Source organism: Acipenser ruthenus, chromosome 12 (assembly GCF_902713425.1).
Source record: "Acipenser ruthenus chromosome 12, fAciRut3.2 maternal haplotype, whole genome shotgun sequence".
Lineage (NCBI taxonomy): Eukaryota > Metazoa > Chordata > Actinopteri > Acipenseriformes > Acipenseridae > Acipenser > Acipenser ruthenus.
The window spans coordinates 18,892,927-18,912,760 of NC_081200.1; the positions used below are offsets into that span (position 1 = coordinate 18,892,927).

At 40.2% G+C, this 19,834-nt stretch overlaps 1 protein-coding gene across 1 annotated transcript in view; it reads left to right on the forward strand.

The window, feature by feature from the left end:
• Positions 1-2,590: 2,590 nt before the first annotated feature.
• The window catches only part of LOC131740028 (procathepsin L-like), a 29,070-nt gene continuing 11,826 nt past the window's right edge, over positions 2,591-19,834 (forward strand). Inside the window, exon 1 of the mRNA XM_059034215.1 lies at positions 2,591-2,671. Within this exon, the coding sequence (XP_058890198.1) occupies positions 2,591-2,671 (81 nt within the window). The remainder of the gene's footprint in view (positions 2,672-19,834) is intronic.

Below are 19,834 nucleotides of genomic sequence, written 5' to 3' on the forward strand. Positions count from 1 at the left end.
CGGCGCCTCCTCAAGACTCACCTCTTCAAACAGCACCTGTAGAGCTCCTCTCTTTGTATCCTGGGACACAATCACCCTTCATTTAAATGTGCTTTATTTTGCTCTTATCTGCCCCCTATTTTACTGCATTTAATCCTGTACTTCAGAATACTGTAATCTGCCAAGTGTTTAACCTGTAGTATTTTGTATTTAATCATATCCTGATGTAACTATCACTATTTAATCATATCCTGATGTAACTATCAGTATTATCTGCTGTATTATTGAATTGTGGTTTGTCACACTTGAACAAAAGTTATTGTATTTCTTGCTCTTATTGTATTACTTGTATTGTAACACTTGAAATGTATTTGCTTACGATTGTAAGTCGCCCTGGATAAGGGCGTCTGCTAAGAAATAAATAATAATAATTTTAGGCGTGGGGTAGGGTGGCATTTTATAAGAGTAATAACACACATCAGGGTGTTCAAATGTAGTCCTGAATCCATAGGCCTGTGCTGTTTAACGGCACTTGTCTTCACCTCGTGATGAACAACACCCCTAGACATTTGAACACTCTGTCATGTGCTATTGCTTTCATATCAAGACAAAGAGCAGAGGTGCAAAATGTGCTGGTCTTTATTCCTCCTGCCCCCTAAATTACTGATATGAACAAATGTAACCTCCTTCAAAGTCTTAATCAGTTAATTATTAATGCTACCTATAACACCCAGAGGACATTGAAACTGAACCAGATTTGTCTGTACATATTTCATGTAAACCCCACTATAAACCCTATGATGACAATAGTTAAGATCAATACAAAAACTTACAAAGCAAAAACACACACATTGAGAATGTAATAAGCAATACAAAGGTATTCTTACCAAGTACACCAGTTTGATAAAAAAAAATCAAACTGAAATTTAGAGCAAAATTTAGCACAAATAATAGTTGTACGAAGAATCTTTTAACAAACTTAATTGGAGGAAAGCCAATCTACGTTTGGGAAGATCTTGAAAAACGCATTCATTATAACATTCCTACATCGTGAAATATTAATGATTGAATGGATTTGAGATGCCTTTCAGCACCTTGTAGATTACATGACACATTGGGCAGGATTTTCAAAAGGTCGTAAATGATAACTCCAGTGTTAATCAACAATTCTGTATGTAGCATTGAGTTTGTCATTTTCAAGTGGTCTACACCTATTTCATTATTACATAATCGTGATAATGTGATTTCATAAAATTATATTGATTTACGAACTAATGTTGATATCTTAACAAGCAGTGCTTCTTGCAACTATTTCTTTTGTTTGCGTGGGAATTTAAAAGGAAATCCGTGTTAATTGTCATAATTTATCAGGAGTGATTTGCACTTGGAAAAGGAGGGTTTTAATTAACTCACTGTGACAGGATGATGAGTGGTGACGTCAGGCCAGATGCAGGAAAGAAAACAAAACCAAAAATACTGCAGTTGCAAAAAGATGCGGCGTGTGCCGTTTATTTCCAAACACAACAAAAATAAATAAAATGTTTAAACAGAAACACTTTGCTCACATAGCAAAAATAAAAGATTTAAACAAAAACAAATCTTGAACACCAAATAATCACAAAACCCAGGTCCTTTAAGGTCCAGCTGGGCAGTAGCCTTACGGTTCCTTTTTAGGTTTCGGGTTTCGTTTTTCTTTTCTTTCTTTCTTTTCTTTCTGCTCTTCCTCCGTCCTCTCCTCTGCACAACCCACCCTGAATGCAGAGAGCTTCAGGCTTTTATATCGTGGCCGACGGGTTTAACTGGCTAGTAATTATTCTATTACCCCTCAGCCACAATCTGCGTGAGTTTATTAATTATTCCTGGCAGAGGACGAGCACCAATCTTGCCTCTGCCAGAACGTGTTTTAAAATAAACAATATAATAACAAAACATACAGCGCTTTGCCGACAAATATATACATAAATAATAAAACAAACAAATACAAAACAATACAGGGGCGGAGGGGGAAACCACGTTCTAAAAATAAACAAACAAATCCATGTTACACATCCCCCCCCCCCCCCCTTGTGCAAAGCACACATGGCCCAATGGCCACCTTCCCCCTCAGTCCCAAAGTCCGGAAGAGGGGGAAGGAAGGTGTTTCAGGGGATGGCCATGGTGGGATGTCCCCCACCCCCCACTTCTTCGTGGCTAGCAGCTCCCTCTTCCGGGGCTTCAGCCACACAAAAGCGCGGCTGGGGGAGCTGGTCTCCTGACCTCCCCCCCCCCTTCTTCATGGCCGACAGCTCCCCTTTGCGGGGCTCCGGCCACAGTACTTCCTGCTGCATGGTAGGACTGGCAGCGACCCTAGGAGAAACGGCGCCGGCAGCGACCCCAGGCAAAGCAGAGCCGGCAGCGACCCCAGGCGAAGCAGAGCCACAGGCAGCCCCAGGCGATGCGGAGCAGCAGGCAGCCCCAGGTGATGCGAAACAGCAGGCAGCCCCAGGCGATGCGGAGCAGCAGGCAACCCCAGACGACCCAGACATGGCATTGCTGAGCGGAGCGGGCGTGGCATCCCTGAGCGGTGCAAGGCAGGCATCCCCAGGCGACGGCGAACTCGCATCCCTAGGCGATGGCGAACCGGCATCCTCAGGCGATGGCGAACTGGCATCCCCAGGCAATGCACGACAGGGCAGCAGCGGTCCCTCGGGAGGCAACTGCAGGTGGGGAGCTAGGACCAGCAGTGGTGCTGGGGTTGGCCCTCTTCTCAACCACTGCGACACGGCGGTTTTCCCCCTTGCTCTGCTCAGCAGCCTATGCAAGGGCGGCTGTGGACCGCCAGCCTCCTGTCCCAGTCCGTCCTGTCTTGAAGGGAGAGGCAGCTCCTGCACCCCTCCCTCGGGCGGTGGTGGAGGCAGAGGCAGCTCCTGCTGCTCTGCTCCTGGCGGAGGCGGCAGGGACTCCTCCCCTTCTGGCTGCGAAGGTGGCAGGGGCTCCTCCCCTTCTGGCTGCGAAGGCGGCAGGGGCTCCTCCCCTTTTGGCTGCAGCGGGGGAACCAGCAGGTATTCTCCCTCTGCTGGCAGAGGTGGGAGCGGCAAGCAGTCCTCCCACGGCGGTGGACGTGGGAGCAGCAAGTTGTCTTCCCACGGCGGTGGAGACGGAATCAGCAGGTACTCTCCCCCTGCTGGCGGAGGTGGGAGTGGCACGCAGTCCCAGCGGCAAGCAGTCCTCCCACGGCGGTGGAAGTGGGAGCGGCAAGTTGTCCTCCCACAGCGATGGAGGCGGAATCAGCAGGTACTCTCCCCCTGCTGGTGGAGGTGGGAGTGGCACGCAGTCCTCCCACGGAGACGGAACCAGCAGGTACTCTTCCTCTGCTGGTGGAGGTGGGAGCGACACACAGTCCTCCTAAGGAGGTGTAGGCGGAACGAGCAGGTACTCTCCCTCTGGTGGTGGGACGGGGATCAGCAGGCGCCCCTCTGGTAGGAGGGGGCAGTTGAGTGGGGAATGCCCCCGCTCTCTGCAGATGGGGCACCAGCAGGACACCTCTACTGTGCGGAGGAAGGCCTCCCAGCTGATCTCCTCTGGTGGCTGTGGACGCACCGAATCCCCCCTCTTGGGCTGGGGACGTTCGGCTCCTCCCACTCAGACGCAGGACGTTCGGGCTCCTCCCACTCAAGCGCAGGACGTTCTGGCTCCTCCCACTCCTCTCCCTGGTATTGGGTGGGGCAGATGGCCACTGTGTGCCCAAACTCCCCCAACCAGGGCACCACTCATCTACCACATAAATTGGGCCGATGTCCCCCAGTGGCAGCTGTTGCTGCTGCCGCTTGCAGCTCTTCCTCCTTCCCATCCTCCTTTCTCCTCCACAAGTAATAAAAAAAACGAAAAAAAGAAAAAAACTGCAGTACCTTTTCTGGCCTGAATGCTGGAGGCGCTGGTGATCCCACGCTGGACACCAGAAGCAAGAAAGAAAACATAACCAAAAATAGTGCAGTTGCAAAAAGACGCGGCATGCGCCGTTTATTTCCAAACACAACAAAAATAAATAAAAGGTTTAAACAGAAACACTTTGCTCACAGAGCGAAAATAAAAGATTCAAACAAAAACAAATCTTGAACACCAAATAATCACAAAACCCAGGTCCATTAAGGTCCGGCTGGGCAGTAGCCTTCACGGTTCCTTTTTAGGTTTCGGGTTTAGTCTTTCTTTCTTTCTTTCTTTCTTTCTTTCTTTCTTTTATTTCTGCTCATGCTCCATTCTCTCCTCTGAACAACCCACTCTGAGTGCAGAGAGCTGCAGGCTTTTATATCATGGCCGAGGGGTTTAACTGGCTAGTAATTATTCTATTACCCCTCGGCCACAATCTGCACAAGTTTATTTATTAATTAGTATTATTATTATTATTATTTATTTATTTCTTAGCAGACGCCCTTATCCAGGGCGACTTACAGTCATAAACAAATACATTTCAAGAATCACAGTACAAGTAATAATACAATTAAGAGCAAGATAAATACAATGACTTTGGTTCTAGCAAGTACGAAAATACGATTCAATAATGGAGCAGATAACTTGTCAGTGATAGTTGCATCAGTATATAATTAAATACAAAATACTACAGATTAAATAACACTTGACAGATTACAGTAATCTGAAGTACAGGATTAAATGCAGTAAAATAGGGGGCAGATAAGAGCAAGAAAAGTGCATTTAAGGAAGAGTGATTAGTGTCCAGAGGGAAAAACAGAGGAGTTCTACAGGTGCTGTCTGAAGAGGTGAGTCTTGAGGAGGCGCTGGAAGGTGGTCAGGGACTGGGCAGTCCTGACATCTGTAGGAAGGTCATTCCACCACTGCGGGGCGAGGGTGGAGAAGGAGCGGGCTCTGGAGGCAGGGGAGCATAGCGGAGGTAGAGCCAGTCTTCTAGTGCAGGAGGAGCGGAGAGGTCAAGTGGGGGTGTAGGGAGAGATGAGGGTCTGGAGGTAGCTGGGTGCAGTCTGGTCAAGGCATCTGTAGGCTAGCACAAGAGTCTTGAACTGGATACAAGCCGTGATCGGGAGCCAGTGGAGTTAGCGGAGCAGTGGAGTTGCGTGGGTGAAGCGAGGCAGAGAGAACACCAGGTGAGCAGCGGAGTTCTGGATGAGCTGGAGCGGATGGGTGGCGGATGCAGGGAGTCCAGCCAGGAGGCTGGCAGAGGACGAACACCAATCTTGCCTCTGCCAGAACACGTTTTAAAATAAACAATACAATAAAAAAACATACAGCACTTTGCTGACAAATATATACATAAATCATAAAACAAACAAATACAAAACAATACAGGGGCGGAGGGGGAAACCACAGTCTAAAAATAAATAAACAAATCCATGTACAGGGCTCCTCGCCCTGTTACTCTCACCTTGAAACAGAAATGTAACAGACCGCGGCTGTGACGCCGACGATAAAGAGAGACAGAGTGTACAGGACCAGATAATTCAATATTTGTAGTTATGAAACTATGTAAGACTTTTCTATACTTGTGGTTATGAATGAGATTTATTTTAATCATTTATATCCTTACAGAATGTTTGTTGTATTGCTATACAACAAACATTCTGTAAGGATATAAATGTTGTAAATTATATACCGTTAATTGCACCTAGTGTATTGCTACAGAAATGATCAATGCAACTGTAGCTTATCTGAACTCTGGATATGTATATTATATGACAATTGACCTGTACTGTAGATTTTATTTGAATTATACACATAAAAACCTAAAAGTAAATAATGAAATCGTGGTATAGAATACGGCATACTAGATATTACAATAAAGTTTCCTTAAGGCAACAGATCATTGACATGGATTTTGCCTAAATGTATTTGTAATGTTGTCAGACTCCCCCCACACTTTAAGAACAGTACAATGTACACTTTCACCTCCACATGTCTGTATGCATATACAATGTTCTTATTATACTGTAAGTGTTTAGTGGCTACTTGAGTTCATTTATCGTGGAGACGAGCAAAGAGTACCAGAGAAAATGCATGATTAGAGGAATTCACTAAACAATTAATTATAAACAAATTGTGTATTGGGTTAGGGAGTTCTATTGTAATTTTAAAAACTTAATAAATATACAATTAAGTGTTACATACAGTATGTGGTATACATGTATAATAACTAACAACTACCAACACAAATGGCACTTCAAACATATTTATTTATAGCCTACAATCGTACTAAAAATGTATACAAAAGTAGATGTCAACATAAGAAAATAAATTCCAACCAAGCCTACATAGATGGCTTTCGGTATGTTTTTATTTTTTTAACCAAAAAAAGATTGCAAAATGCACATTACAAGAGTTGTATATAGTAAGCTGTAGCAAAATATCCACCTGAATGAGGGTAAATGACAAGTGGGATGTAACAGAGGAGATCTGTGCTGACTGTCTGGCGCATGCGTGGTTCTGCAGGAAGGGGGCAGCAGCCTCGTAAGATCCGCCTGTCAATCATGGCAATGATACGGAGAGGTTGGGAGGAAGGTGTTGGCTTTCCCTCTCTCTGAGTGGTTGAGAGGCTGGACTTGGGGGGTTGAGAGGCCCATAAGAACTATGCTTGGTTGTGCATCCGGGTGGCCATGACTGGGGAAACCCAGTGATGCTAGCTGAGGAGGCAAGCGTGAACAAACACCAGGCAAGTGGTGGGAGCAAGAGAATAAAATCAGGCAAGCATGGCTGAGGAAGACAGCCAGCCTTAAATAAACCAATTATTAAAATATATGGTTATGTACCCGAGGGGACGTGTGTAGTGATAGGGGAACCTTGGCCACCCCAGTGTATAGTGCACAGCGAAGCCTAGGACGGAGACCCGAGCTGACCGGCACTGCGTAAGCAGCACTTTTGTTTTGTAGTTTTATTACTGTGTTTTACTTTCCCTTTTCATTTAGTTTTCATTATTATTTTTGAGCACCTGTGAGTGCGCCTGCACAAACCTGCATATACCTGTGTTGGTAACACTGTGGTCCTGATTACCACTGCCGGTATACAGGCCACAGACAGCAGTGCCCTCTGCGGGCTAAAATAAATAAAAAAGAAAATAAAACTGGGCACCTGTGCGGTGTTTTCAAGTACCATCTTCTTTCTCCTGTGTCAGAGAATACCCCCACCCTTCCACGTTTTTTCTTTTTTTTAATCCGTGTCGTCTGATTTTTACCCATACGCCAGATAATCATAAATCAGCATTTTATATATGAAGTGTTCTAAAATGTACATTCTGGATGATAAAATGTAAAATGGAGGTTTACAAATTATATACAAAATAGTCCCATTATTTTTTATTTCCATTTGGCTGCTGCTCGCTGGTGGGCGAGCCGTCTTATTGTACGGTAGTAGTTTCCCCATTTCATCTCCCCATGAGCCCAAAGGCGTGATTTGGAGATTACTGCGTAAAACAATCAATGCACCTCTGGTTTTATTATCAGCTGAGGAGGAAGCCGCCACATAAAAATATTTGTTAGCAAATCTAGGGACGTCTTGTTACTTAAGATGAGATTCCTGAATCATGGCGATATCAATTTTGTTGCTACGTAATAGATCTAAACAAGTTGTGCCTTTATAGTAGGAGAATTTAAACCTTGCACATTCCAGGATAGGACAGAAATACAAGTCATAGGAATCAAAAATAAGTTCAACAGTCAGCAAAATACAAACACGATATTGTGTGAGTAAAGCTATTGCAGAGACAGCCCTAGCAATATAAGAAGATATAATAACATTAACTCTCCCGAGGTGTTGTCACCCTTCCACCACAGAAAAAGACCACCCCAAAGAACCATGTATATGGTACTGGAAAAAAGAACATCCAGCACCCCCCACCCTACATAATACATATCTGTGGCTCTTGTGGACAGGGCAAACAGAGCTCCACTTCCCCCACCACAAAATATATTGTATAAAACCCCATGCTATAAATATCCAGAACAATTACATAAAAATTCTCAGAGAAGTAACATTTTTACCTCAGTTATGTCGTGAAAATGTCAAGTCCAAGGATAGAAGTTCAAAAGTGTACAGCATAAATACTATAAAAAAAGAAACAAATAATAATAATCAAAATCCAGGCAGCTCTTTTAAAAACAAAATCAGACAGTAGAAAGAGGTGATTCCCGTTGTCATCAACTGACGTCTATTGAGTGAAGAGATCCGAGTACCGGGATAGAGATCCGCCAAGGCCGAGGCACTGCACAGCAGAGCCGAATTTCTTCATCCCATCAGAGTGCATCTTGTCGGCAGGAGCAGGGGAAAGGCTACGGACCTGGGATGGGCCACGGAGGTCAAGAGAATCCAAACAGGTTTGGGCATCGTCAGAAGACTGGAACAGATGAACCGTGGAGTTGTGGATGACAGAAACACATGTAGGCCATAGGAGTGGGTGAAGGCAACAGAGTGGGAGAAGGCCCTGCGGTGCTGAGCAGTGAAATTACTGTAGTCTGGAAAAAAATTAAGTTCACTGGCCGCAGAATGAGAAGTGTCATTCCTGGCTGCTTGCAGTATATTGTATTTTGAATTGTGTACATGTATTGTGTATATTGTTTTGTTTTAATAAAACTGCATTTTTTAAATTTCTTTGTTATTGAGAAATGTATATATACATAAGTATTACTGTATGGTATGCAAGGAATGCTGTATGATATATTATATTCATGATATCTTTATATTTGATTCATGAGATCTGGTGTAAAACATAATAATTAAAACAAATCAGATAACGTTAAGAGCAAGTTCTCACAGAGTTTCACATAATAATCTACAAGTAAAAAGTATAACCTGTGATATGGCGTTTTATCTTTCCTGAAATACAACGACTGGTGAGTGGGGACTTTTATTGTAGAAGTGAGGATCAGAGATTTGCACAGGGTACTACATTCAATTGGAGAGCTATCTGAATTATTAGTACAGTATTTGGTGCTGTGTGAGTACAACTAGGATTACAGATGTTCATATAAATATTTTAACTGCACTTTAGGTCGGTATGTATAGGAAGCCACTCGTTTTGTGTGTTTCTCAAATTGAGAGGAACGGTAGTTCCTCATACAAGTTAGAAAAACTTGTTTGAAACTAAATCACTTAGAATTACCAGTATCAAAATTCTGAAACTTTCTTACATCAAATGTGAAAAAAAATGTACATACCTCTTATACACAATGAGATATAAGTCGTCAAACTAAGGTAAAATTCTTCTTCTTCTTAAGCTGGCGAATAAGAAGCCAACTTCAGCCTCGTCTGTAAAACCACAGACGTGTGAAACATTTGTATGTAAATGGAATGTGTGTATAGTTAAAAAAAAGAAGTGATCTATTCCTAAACAGCAGTGTTTATCCCTCATTATACCTGAACTCTTGACCGGAGGGTTGTGGGTTCAATCCCAGATGAGGGACATTGCTGTTGTACCCTTAAACAACTGGATATATTGGTAATTGTATGTAAACATAATGTGATATAATTGTGCCAATTGTAAGTTGCCCTGGATAAGGGTGTCTGCTAAAAAATAAATAATAATTTAAATGCAATCTGCTGAAATATTTGCATTTGAATTGGTATTTGTATATTCTGAAATATAAGAATTTGCATTTGAATTTCAAATCATGGGAAAGCTTCAAAAATATTTCAATTTTAAACACTTTTCAATAATAATGCTCTTAATAAAGTAGACAGACTTTTCATGTTTATTAAACATAACAAATAAAACATGTAAAAATAATAATTGTGCAATGCACACATATATAAATATATACATATATCTCATCATTTATGTCCTGCGGGCCCCCCTGTGTCTGCTGTTTGTGTTCCAACTGAGTTCTCAATTATTAAATTGATCCTCCAATTGAACTAACAATTAGTGACTTAATGCAATGTTAGAAATAACTTGAAATATCCAACCCTTTTGGCTGCTTTCACAAACCCTGATCAGCACTAATCTTGGACTACCTTACCTGAGTTAACATTAGATAGTCCTAGGTTAGTGTTATTTGAGGCCTGTGCAGCCAGCCATTTCTACAGATAATTCAAATGCTCTGATTAGACATTTTATTCATTCAATTGAGGGTTCAATTCTTAATTTAAAGCTCAGTTGGAACACAAATCAGCAAACACTGGTTCCTCAGGACCAAGACTGGGAAACACTGTTTTATGTAACTTGCTTCCTATATTGGTACATACAGTTGTTCTCAAAAGTATTCACCCCCCTTGGACTTTTCCACATTTTATTGTGTTACAACATGGAATCAAAATGGATTTAATTAGGAGTTTTTGCCTCTGATCAACACAAAAAAGTCCATAATGTCAAAGTGAAAAATAAAATCTACAAATTGTTCTAAATTAATTACAAATACAAAACAGAAAATAATTGATTGCATAAGTATTCACCCCCTTGAGTCGATATTTGGTAAAGGCACCTTTGGCAGCAATTACAGCCATGAGTCTATTTGGATAAGTCTACCAGCTTTGCACATCTGGACACTGCAATTTTTGCCCATTCTTCTTTGCAAAATTGCTCAAGCTCCGTCAAGTTGGATGGGGACCTTTGGTGAACAGCAATTTTCAACTCTTTCCACATATTCTCAATTGGATTGAGGTCCGGGCTTTGACTGGGCCACTCCAGGACATTGACCTTTTTGTTTGTAAGCCACTCCAGTGTGGCTTTGGCTGTATGTTTAGGGTCATTGTCCTGCTGGAAGATGAATCTTCTCCCAAGTCCCAGGTCTCTTGCAGACTTCAGCAGGTTTTCCTCCAGGATTTCTCTGTACTTTGCTGCATCCATTTTGCCCCCTATCTTCACAAGCTTTCCAGGCCCTAACGCAGAGAAGCATCCCCATAGCATGATGCTGCCATCACCATACTTCACGGTAGGGATGGTGTTCTCAGGATGATGTGTGGTTAGGCTTGCGCCAAACATAGCGCTTAGCGTTGAGGCCAAAAAACTCTATTTTGGTCTCATCAGACCATAGAATCTTCTTCCACTTGGTCTTAAGAGTCTCCCACATGCCTTCTGGCAAACTCTAGCCGAGATTGATGTGAGTTTTTTTCAACAATGGCTTTCTTTTTGCCACTCTCCCATAAAGGCCAGTTTTGTGAAGCACCCGGGCTATTGTTGCCGTATGCACAGTGTCTCCCAGCTCAGCCGTGGAAGACTGTAACTCCTTTGGAGTTGCCATAGGCCTCTTGGTGGCCTCCCTGACTAGTCCCCTTCTCGCCCGGATACTCAGTTTTTGAGGACGGCCTGTTCTTCACAGATTCACAGTTGTGCCATATTCTTGTGCGACAACATTGTGTTAAATAATTCAAATATAATATTGTTTTATTGTAAAAAGGTGCCATGTGTATGGGGGTTAGCATCTGGAGTGTGATTAGATTGACTCGCTGGGAGATCGGGTGCTTGTACAATTAAGTTGACTAGTCATTTATAAATTCCAGCACATTTGAAAAAGTCTCCAGTTTTAATAAAATGCTGCTTAGGTTTGATTTAAGTATTCTAATCAACAGCATTAATGCAATTACCTAAACGAGCATGACTTTGAATTGCATGAGGAACCTCTGTTACATCTATGTACACTTTCTGTAAGAATGACTAAGAAAACAAATGCTTTTAAAATGACTCTCAAAGACTTGGTAAATAATATAATCCAGATGTGTACCAACAACTGTGCAGGCAATATCTCAAAGTTTGGTCTTCAAACTAAAGTGTCATTTGACCAACAAACTTGACTTAAACTGGTAAAGATCATAATAAAAACGGCATTGACAAACGCAACGTTAAATTGAGCTAGAAATGAGAAATATGCACATCTGCCCGATTTTAAACTAGAAAGGATTAAAATGTTATGTTTATTACACACATCCATACAAGACTATTCCCAGACTGTCTTAAAGGAGCATGCAGCTTATGATTGCAATTGCGTATTGCAGTTACTCACTTTGTTTTTCTTTTGGAAAAGTCTGTGTTAAGGTGCTTTCTCCTGAGTTCTGGTTGTAGTAGCCTGCTATAAATATCTCTAACAGAGGTTATATCAGCCACAGTAAGAGCCAGCACCATCTAGTGATCTGACACTTTAGATCAAGCTTCCTTCTATTTTGGTTTGCTTTCACTTACTATTATAAAGACTATTTGGCTGATCTAGCCTACCTAATATACTGTCTGTCTATTGTAGGTAACTAGAACTGAAGAGAAGCTTCAATAAGAACCACTCAGAATGGTAACATGCAGTGCTATGGGTAGAGTGGAGGTGGTCATAATGGGATTTAATATAATTTATCAAAAGGTTATTGAGAATGTCAGATATTGGGGATATAAGGGGGTATTTGCCTGTCCATATATTCGTATTTCCATATATCTAGGTAACTGCGTATCCAATTGTCATGAGACTTTATTACTATTTATCTGATTCTAGGAACATATGATTAAATTAAATGGCCCTTAACTATATAGTCTCCTGTTTATCTATTTTTCCCTCAAAAGTAATACATAAAAACACAAAAAATTAAAATGTAATTCTCTAACTTATCCATGTAAAAAATATCAGGTCAAACCTCTTCATGCTGTGTATACCTCTGCCACTGCTTGTCCTTAAAAAGAATAGGCAGACACTAAATAATTGAGATTATTATTATTTATTTCTTAGCAGACACCCTTACCCAGGGCGACTTACAGTTATATACAAAATAAAATACATTTCAAGAATTACAGTACAATTAAGAGCAAGATACAAAATACAACGACTTCAGTCCTAATGAGAGCAAATACAAAACAGTACGATTTGATATCAGGGCAATTCAATAGCAGGTAAGTGTTGATAGTTACGTCAGGGTTAGATACGAGTGCAAGTGAAATACAAAATAGGAAGCAGATAAGTGCAGGTTAAAGTGCATTAGAGGCAGAGTGCTATATTATCCAGAAGGGAAGAGTTGAGTTTTACAGGTATTGCCTGAAGAGGTGTGTCTTGAGGAGGCGCTGGAAGAGTTTAGCGAGTTAGTCACAGACAGGAGAGCAGTTTCAGAGAAGTGAGCAGAGCGGAAACCAGATTGGAGAGGGTCTTGGAGAGAGTGGTTAGACAGGAATGCAGAGAGCTGATGTCAGTGTCTGGGAGGGGAGAGAAGGGGGAGAAGGAGGGCAAGTTAGTAGAGGAGACAGAGGGTGTTGGGGTTGGAGCGGGAGAGGGTGGGGAGGAGAGAGTGTTGTTAAAGAGTTTGCGGATATCAGAAATTTTAAAGGAGAAAAAAGAGGCAAAGTCATCAGAGGAGATAGAGGAGGGGGGGGGTTGAGGAGGGAGGAGAAGGTAGAGAATAGTTTCTGGGGGTTGTTAGAGGAGAATTGGATAATAGTTTAGAAATAGGAGCGTTTAGCAGAGGAGAGAGTAGAAGAGAAGGAGGAGAGGAGGGAGCGGTAGAGGTCTAGGGCAGCAGTGAGTTTGGTTCTCTTCAGCAGAGCGCAGGTCGGTTCTTGCCAAGCAGAGCACAGAGGAGAGCCAGGGTTGGAGAGGAGAGGGGCGGGCAGGTCGGGAGGTTAGGGGACAGAGTGAGTCGAGGGAGGAGGTTATGGAGAAGAGGGTGGAGGTAGCAGAGTCTACAGAGAGTTGGGAGAAGGAGTCGATAGGGGGAGGTGAGAGAGAGAGAGGTGGAGGCAAGGACAGAGGGGGAGAGAGAGCGGAGGTTACGGTGGGGGCACTGATCTTGGTTAAATGAGAAGCATTTAGCATTGGTCACTTAGCCTATTGTCTTTACATAACTGACATACTGAAATCTATATTCGCACTGCCTTCAATATTGTCAATTAAGTCTACCATGGCATACAGTACAATCCATACACAATCGCCCTACTTTTTGGCCCTCATGTTCTGTCATCAAACTTGTATTAGTTTCAGGGAAAACAATTATAGAAACTGTTCACGCAAAGGGTTAAAGGGTTACACTGAAATAATGCTCACTGTTATTCTTGAAGAGCAGGAACTTGGGTTTCACCACTGTCATCCTTTGAGTGTTGGCACATTTCCTGCTAGCTCCAAATACAAACAGACTACAGCTACATTGTGTATTATACAGTAGCTTCTATTTATTTGTGTCTCCTGTCGGTTTTATTTGGAGTTTCATATTCCCTAGTGGTGGTAAATAAACCAACAAGTAAAGCCTGTCGAATCACAAGCTTTGTCCTTCATCTGACGCATTACATTGTGGTCTGCTTTAAAGATTGAAACAGCGGTGGCTCTAAATACTGTGACTCTTTAAATATTAATCATAATAATCCAACTATTGATTTTCCCACAGGGGTGATTACTATGACCACTGTTAAATATAATAAAACAGTGGAATAAGGTGATATTAATAGCTGCTATTGTTTAGATTAAATTAGATCTGGGATTAAATAAAAATGGCACCACCACATCTATTATAAAGTATACATGTAGCTATGGCGGCACCATTATCTTTAATTTAATTCTGACCCCTGTTTTTTTTTTTTTATCTAGTGCACTATGGAGTTTAATCTGACTTTGTGATAAACTTCAATTGACCGGTTGTAATCTTCATATTTTTTTGCGACTATAGGGGTGTCAAACTTGTTTCGTATGGCGGGCCTGATCTGATAACCTGGCACCTGGATCATATTTAACAACAATTATCATATATAGCATATTTACATTCCCCTAAATAGCACATATTTTGATTATTTCACTCACCGTTCCTTTAGAACATGTGTGCAAACGTGCCTCTGAGCGAGCTCCTTCACATGAGCAACACAAATTGTCATGTTGCTGTGATTGCTGTCAATCACCAACCACATGGGTGAGGTGGCAGTGCATCAGCTGGTTCAAATTTTTTATTACTTATTTATTTAGCAGACATCTTTATCCAAGACGACTTACAGAGACTAGGGTGTGTGAATTATGCATCAGCTGCAGAGTCACTTACAACAACGTCTCGGCCGAAAGACGGAGCGCAAGGAGGTTAAGTGACTTCCTCAGGATCACACAATGAGTCAGTGAGTGAGCCAGGATTTGAACCTGGGACTTCCTGGTTACAAGCCCTTTTCTTTAACCACTGGACCACACAGCCTACTCAACACCAGTGATACCAGAAAAAAAGTTTTTTAGTTCTAATTTACACTGCACGAAAAAAATGGTTTACAAATGGTGCAAACCTATTGTAAAACTAAACAAACTTAAAGTTTGCAAAGTTTGCACATGTTGCAAACCTATTATAAACTTTATTTTTACAACTGGTTTACAAGACCAAGAACTTTGGAGGACTTATAGTCCATTCGGACCAAAGGTTTGCAAATTAGTAAACGAATGGTTTACAAAGTATGTAAACCTATTGTAAAATATACAAACTTAATTTGCAAAGTATGCACACATGTTGCAAACCTACTGTAAACTTTAATTTTACAAATGGTTTACTAGAGCAAGAACCTAATGGAGGTCTTTTATTCCATTTGGACCTCAGGTTTGCACATTAGTAAATTAATGGTTTACAAACTATGTAAACCTTTGCAAATGTATAGTTTAGAATGGTTTGCATAAATTAAATTGTAAACAGTATTTTTTCATCAGGTTTACAAAGTGATACAAACTTATTTCCACAGTATGCCCTTTTGGACATTAAGTTTAAAATGTTGTAAACCTGTCTTACCACATACCATTTTAACCTGTTTTTTTGCATTACCTCTGTAAACAGCTGTGCACATAGCCATTAAATTTGCCAAATTTTAACCCCCCGTTTTTGTATTCTACATAGCAAAGTTACTCAACTTGCAAGACGTTTGATTTAATCTGTTTAAAGTTACAATGAAAGGTCTTGCTAATGTTCTTTATTTAATGCAGTATCATTAAACCTGAAGTATTTACACTAGAAAAAAAGCCATGCAAGAATACAATACCTTTTGTAAAGTTAGCTAAAACAGTTTGGCAACTTTTAAATTAATACCAAACAAGTTTTTTTTAAGCATTCGTTTTTATTATTAAATATGCAAGCATGGATGGATGCGATAGATAACAGCATACCACATATTTAGTTTTCCAGTAGGCCTTTTATTTATTTATTTATTTATTTACAGTGGCTCATTGAGGACATTGAAAATGTCTTTGTTATGTCGAGATCACAAGATCATTCTTCTCAGGATCTTGATCTTAGGAATAATGTGATAATGTACCACATAAATAATAATAATAATAATAATAATAATAATAATAATAATAATAATAATAATAGAAAAAAAACAATTCACAAAATGGGAGTCAAAACTATGTAAGATATCTCTTCCCAAATTTGTTATAACTAAATTGTGTCCTTTAAATTTCACCCATGTTAATCTTTAATCAACCATGAAAACTCAGCAGGCAAATCTGGTCTTTTGTAATTTTAAAATGTTCCTCTTTTGCAAGGAAGTTTGGATTTCCCTTTTTTTTTTCAGAATGCCAAATGCAGCATTACATGCTTTTTTCCCCCTCTTTAAATTTTTGTGACTCCCATTTTTGTGGTCAAATTACCTTCACAGATATTTTTTCTCCTTCATTAAAGGGATTATCTTCCTCCTCAGATTCTTCCGTGCTCATCACAGTGACTTCCACAGGGAACACTTTAAACTGTCTGGCATTTCTAAAAAATAAAATACAAAATATATATAATGATGATACTAATTAATTAATTACTGCATATATATATATATATATATATATATATATATATATATATATATATATATATATATATATATATATATATATATATATAATACCAGTCAAAAGTTTTAGAACACCCCCATTTTTCCAGTTTTTATAGAAATTTAAGCAGTTCAAGTCCAGTGAATAACCTGAAATGGTACAAAGGTAAGCTGTAAACTGCCAGAGGTTAAAAGCTGATGCTAACAATTCCTACAATTCCTACAGGTGTCCCAACTTTTATTGATTACTTACAAATCCTCCGTCTGTATAAAAGCAGTGTTGGAACAGACTGTGTTACTACACTCTCTGAAGCATTATTTGGACAGTATTGTACTGCAGGAAGTAGTATATTGCTCTCATAATGGCAAGAAAAAGGCAATTAACAAAGGAAGACAGACAGACCATTATAACCCTTAAAAGTGTAGGTCTTTCCTTTAGAGAAATTGCAAAGAAAGCCAAGGTGTCAGTGAGTACAGTTTCCTACACCATCAAAAGGCACTTGGAAACTGGTGGAAACTCTGACAGGAAGAGGTCTGGCAGACCCAAAGCCACAACAGAATCAGAAGACAAGTTTCTGAGAGTAAACAGCTTGCGTGATAGGCGGCTCACAGGACAACAGCTTCAAGCACAGCTTAACACTGGTCGAAGTAAGCAAGTCTCAGTTTCAACTGTGAAGAGAAGACTTCGAGCTGCAGGTTTGACGGGTCGAGTGGCAGTAAGAAAGCCATTGCTAAGATGGCAAAATAAGCACCGCCAGTGGACTACTGAAGACTGGAAGAAGGTCTTATGGACCGATGAATCAAAATTTGAAATCTTCGGTTCATCACGCAGGGTTTTTGTGCGCCGTCGAGTAGGCGAAAGGATGGTTCTTCGGTGTGTGACACCAACTGTCAAACATGGAGGAGGAAGCGTGATGGTCTGGGGCTCTTTTGCTGGATCCAGAGTCGGCGACTTGCACAGAGTGAGTGGCACCCTGAACCAAAACTGCTACCACAGCATTTTGCAGCGCCATGCAATACCCTCTGGTATACGCCTAGTTGGTCAGGGGTTCATCCTACAGCAAGATAATGACCCAAAACATACCTCCAGGCTATGTCAGAACTACCTTAGAAGAAAAGAACAAGACGGTAGGCTTCAAATCATGGAATGGCCAGCACAGTCTCCAGACTTAAACCCTATCGAGCTGGTTTGGGATGAACTGGACAGAAGGGTGAAAGCAAAGCAACCTACATGTGCAACACATTTGTGGGAACTTCTGCAATAGTGTTGGGAAGAACTTTCCGAACAACATTTGATTTCCATTGTAGAAAGAATGCCACAAGTGTGTTCGGCTGTTATATCTGCAAAAGGTGGCTACTTTGAGTCAAAAATTTAGATAAAATTTTGTTAAACAAAACGATTCCATGATTTCTTTTTTATCTCCAATTGTTTACTTGTTCTATGCTTTAATTTCAGAGTACATTGAGACATTAAACTGCATAAATTTCAATAAAAACTGGAAAAATTGAGGTGTTCTAAAACTTTTGACCGGTAGTGTATATATATATATAAAATAGATGTTTTGCAGTGTTGCTCATATACAACCACCTCAACCAATATTACTTTTTTTTATTCTGAGGCACTTAAAGTGTGTTTGTTTTAACATTAGCAAATATACTATTTTTGTTCCCTTTGTGGTAGGGGTGGGAATTTCAAATAATTAGGTTTTTGAGTATTCCATTTGAAAAATTTGAGCATTCAACCTCTAAATAGAATGACCTGTAATGCAATGCGCAAGATATAAAATAAAAATTCACACTAGAACTTTAATAAAAAAAATGAAAAAATTAAACTGCATTTTGACCTTGTTTAACAACTGCTATAAAACATACATTACTTAAAGTGGAGACATAACTGCGCATGTTGATTCCAGAAGATTTAATATATATATATATATATATATATATATATATATATATATATATGCTAATTTTGTAGGTAGATCTCTTATCATACAAAAAAAAAACATTTTGATCATTTATACTGTTATTCTGAGGGTGATTTATGTATGTCAGATTATTAAAGAATGTTTAATGCTATAAAAAAAAAGAGTTCTGTCCAACATCTTTACATTAAAAAATAAAACTTACAGCTATTTTGTTTGTTCATACCCTGCCTGTAAATATAGTATGCAATGCTAAACTTTCTATTCAATTGTACACAAAATGTAATATCTATACAGCTGCAGCTTGCATTCATGGAAAAAGATGAAAATGAGTGACTAAATTAACTCACGTCTCTCTTGTTTTTCCTCCGAGGCTCCAGCTGTCTGCGTTCCCATATATTTTTCATTGTCTTTCCTTCGTAGATTGCACCAGTAGTGGTCTTCATGGCCATCAATTAAAAAAAAAAAAAAAAAATGAATCTCATTTTATATATTCTCTATTTTTTATTCTTCTCCTCTCACAACCAATTGCTACCAAATGATCTCTGCCCATAAGGGAAGATGAGTTGCTGCATTTGCAACAAAGGCTATCCACTGGTCAGTAAGAGGGCAATGGCATGGGCTGGACCCCCATGTGCTTCATCTCTTAAACACACTGCTGCTTGCTGGTGTATATTAAACTTGGAACACAGTGCAACTATTCAGCTTACTGGTACTAATATACTTTTAATTAGTAGGCAGCAGTGTGGAGTAGTGGTTAGGGCTCTGGACTCTTGACCGGAGTATCGTGGGTTCAATCCCCGGTGGGGACACTGCTGCTGTACCCTTGAGCAAGGTACTTTACCTAGATTGCTCCAGTAAAAACCCAACTGTATAAATGGGTAATTGTATGTAAAAATAATGTGATATCTTGTAACCATTGTAAGTCGCCCTGGATAAGGGCGTCTACTAAGAAATAAATAAATAATAATAATAATAATAATAATAATAATAATAATAATAATAATACTTTATTTAATCTATTTAGATACTAACTAAATAATTAGTCTAGTTACTCGTATTATCAGTTTTTGCTTCAAGAGCAATTACGCATTTGAACTCACCAGCTACTTCATCATCTGAGGCTTCTGGGTTCCCCCCTTTGACATAATCCTTTATTTTTTGTGTTAGGCATGAATTTTTTGAACCTAGGATGATGCAGAAAAAAAATGAATACACAAGGATAACTGTCAAGATTGTGTGTAATCTAAAAGCTTCAGAA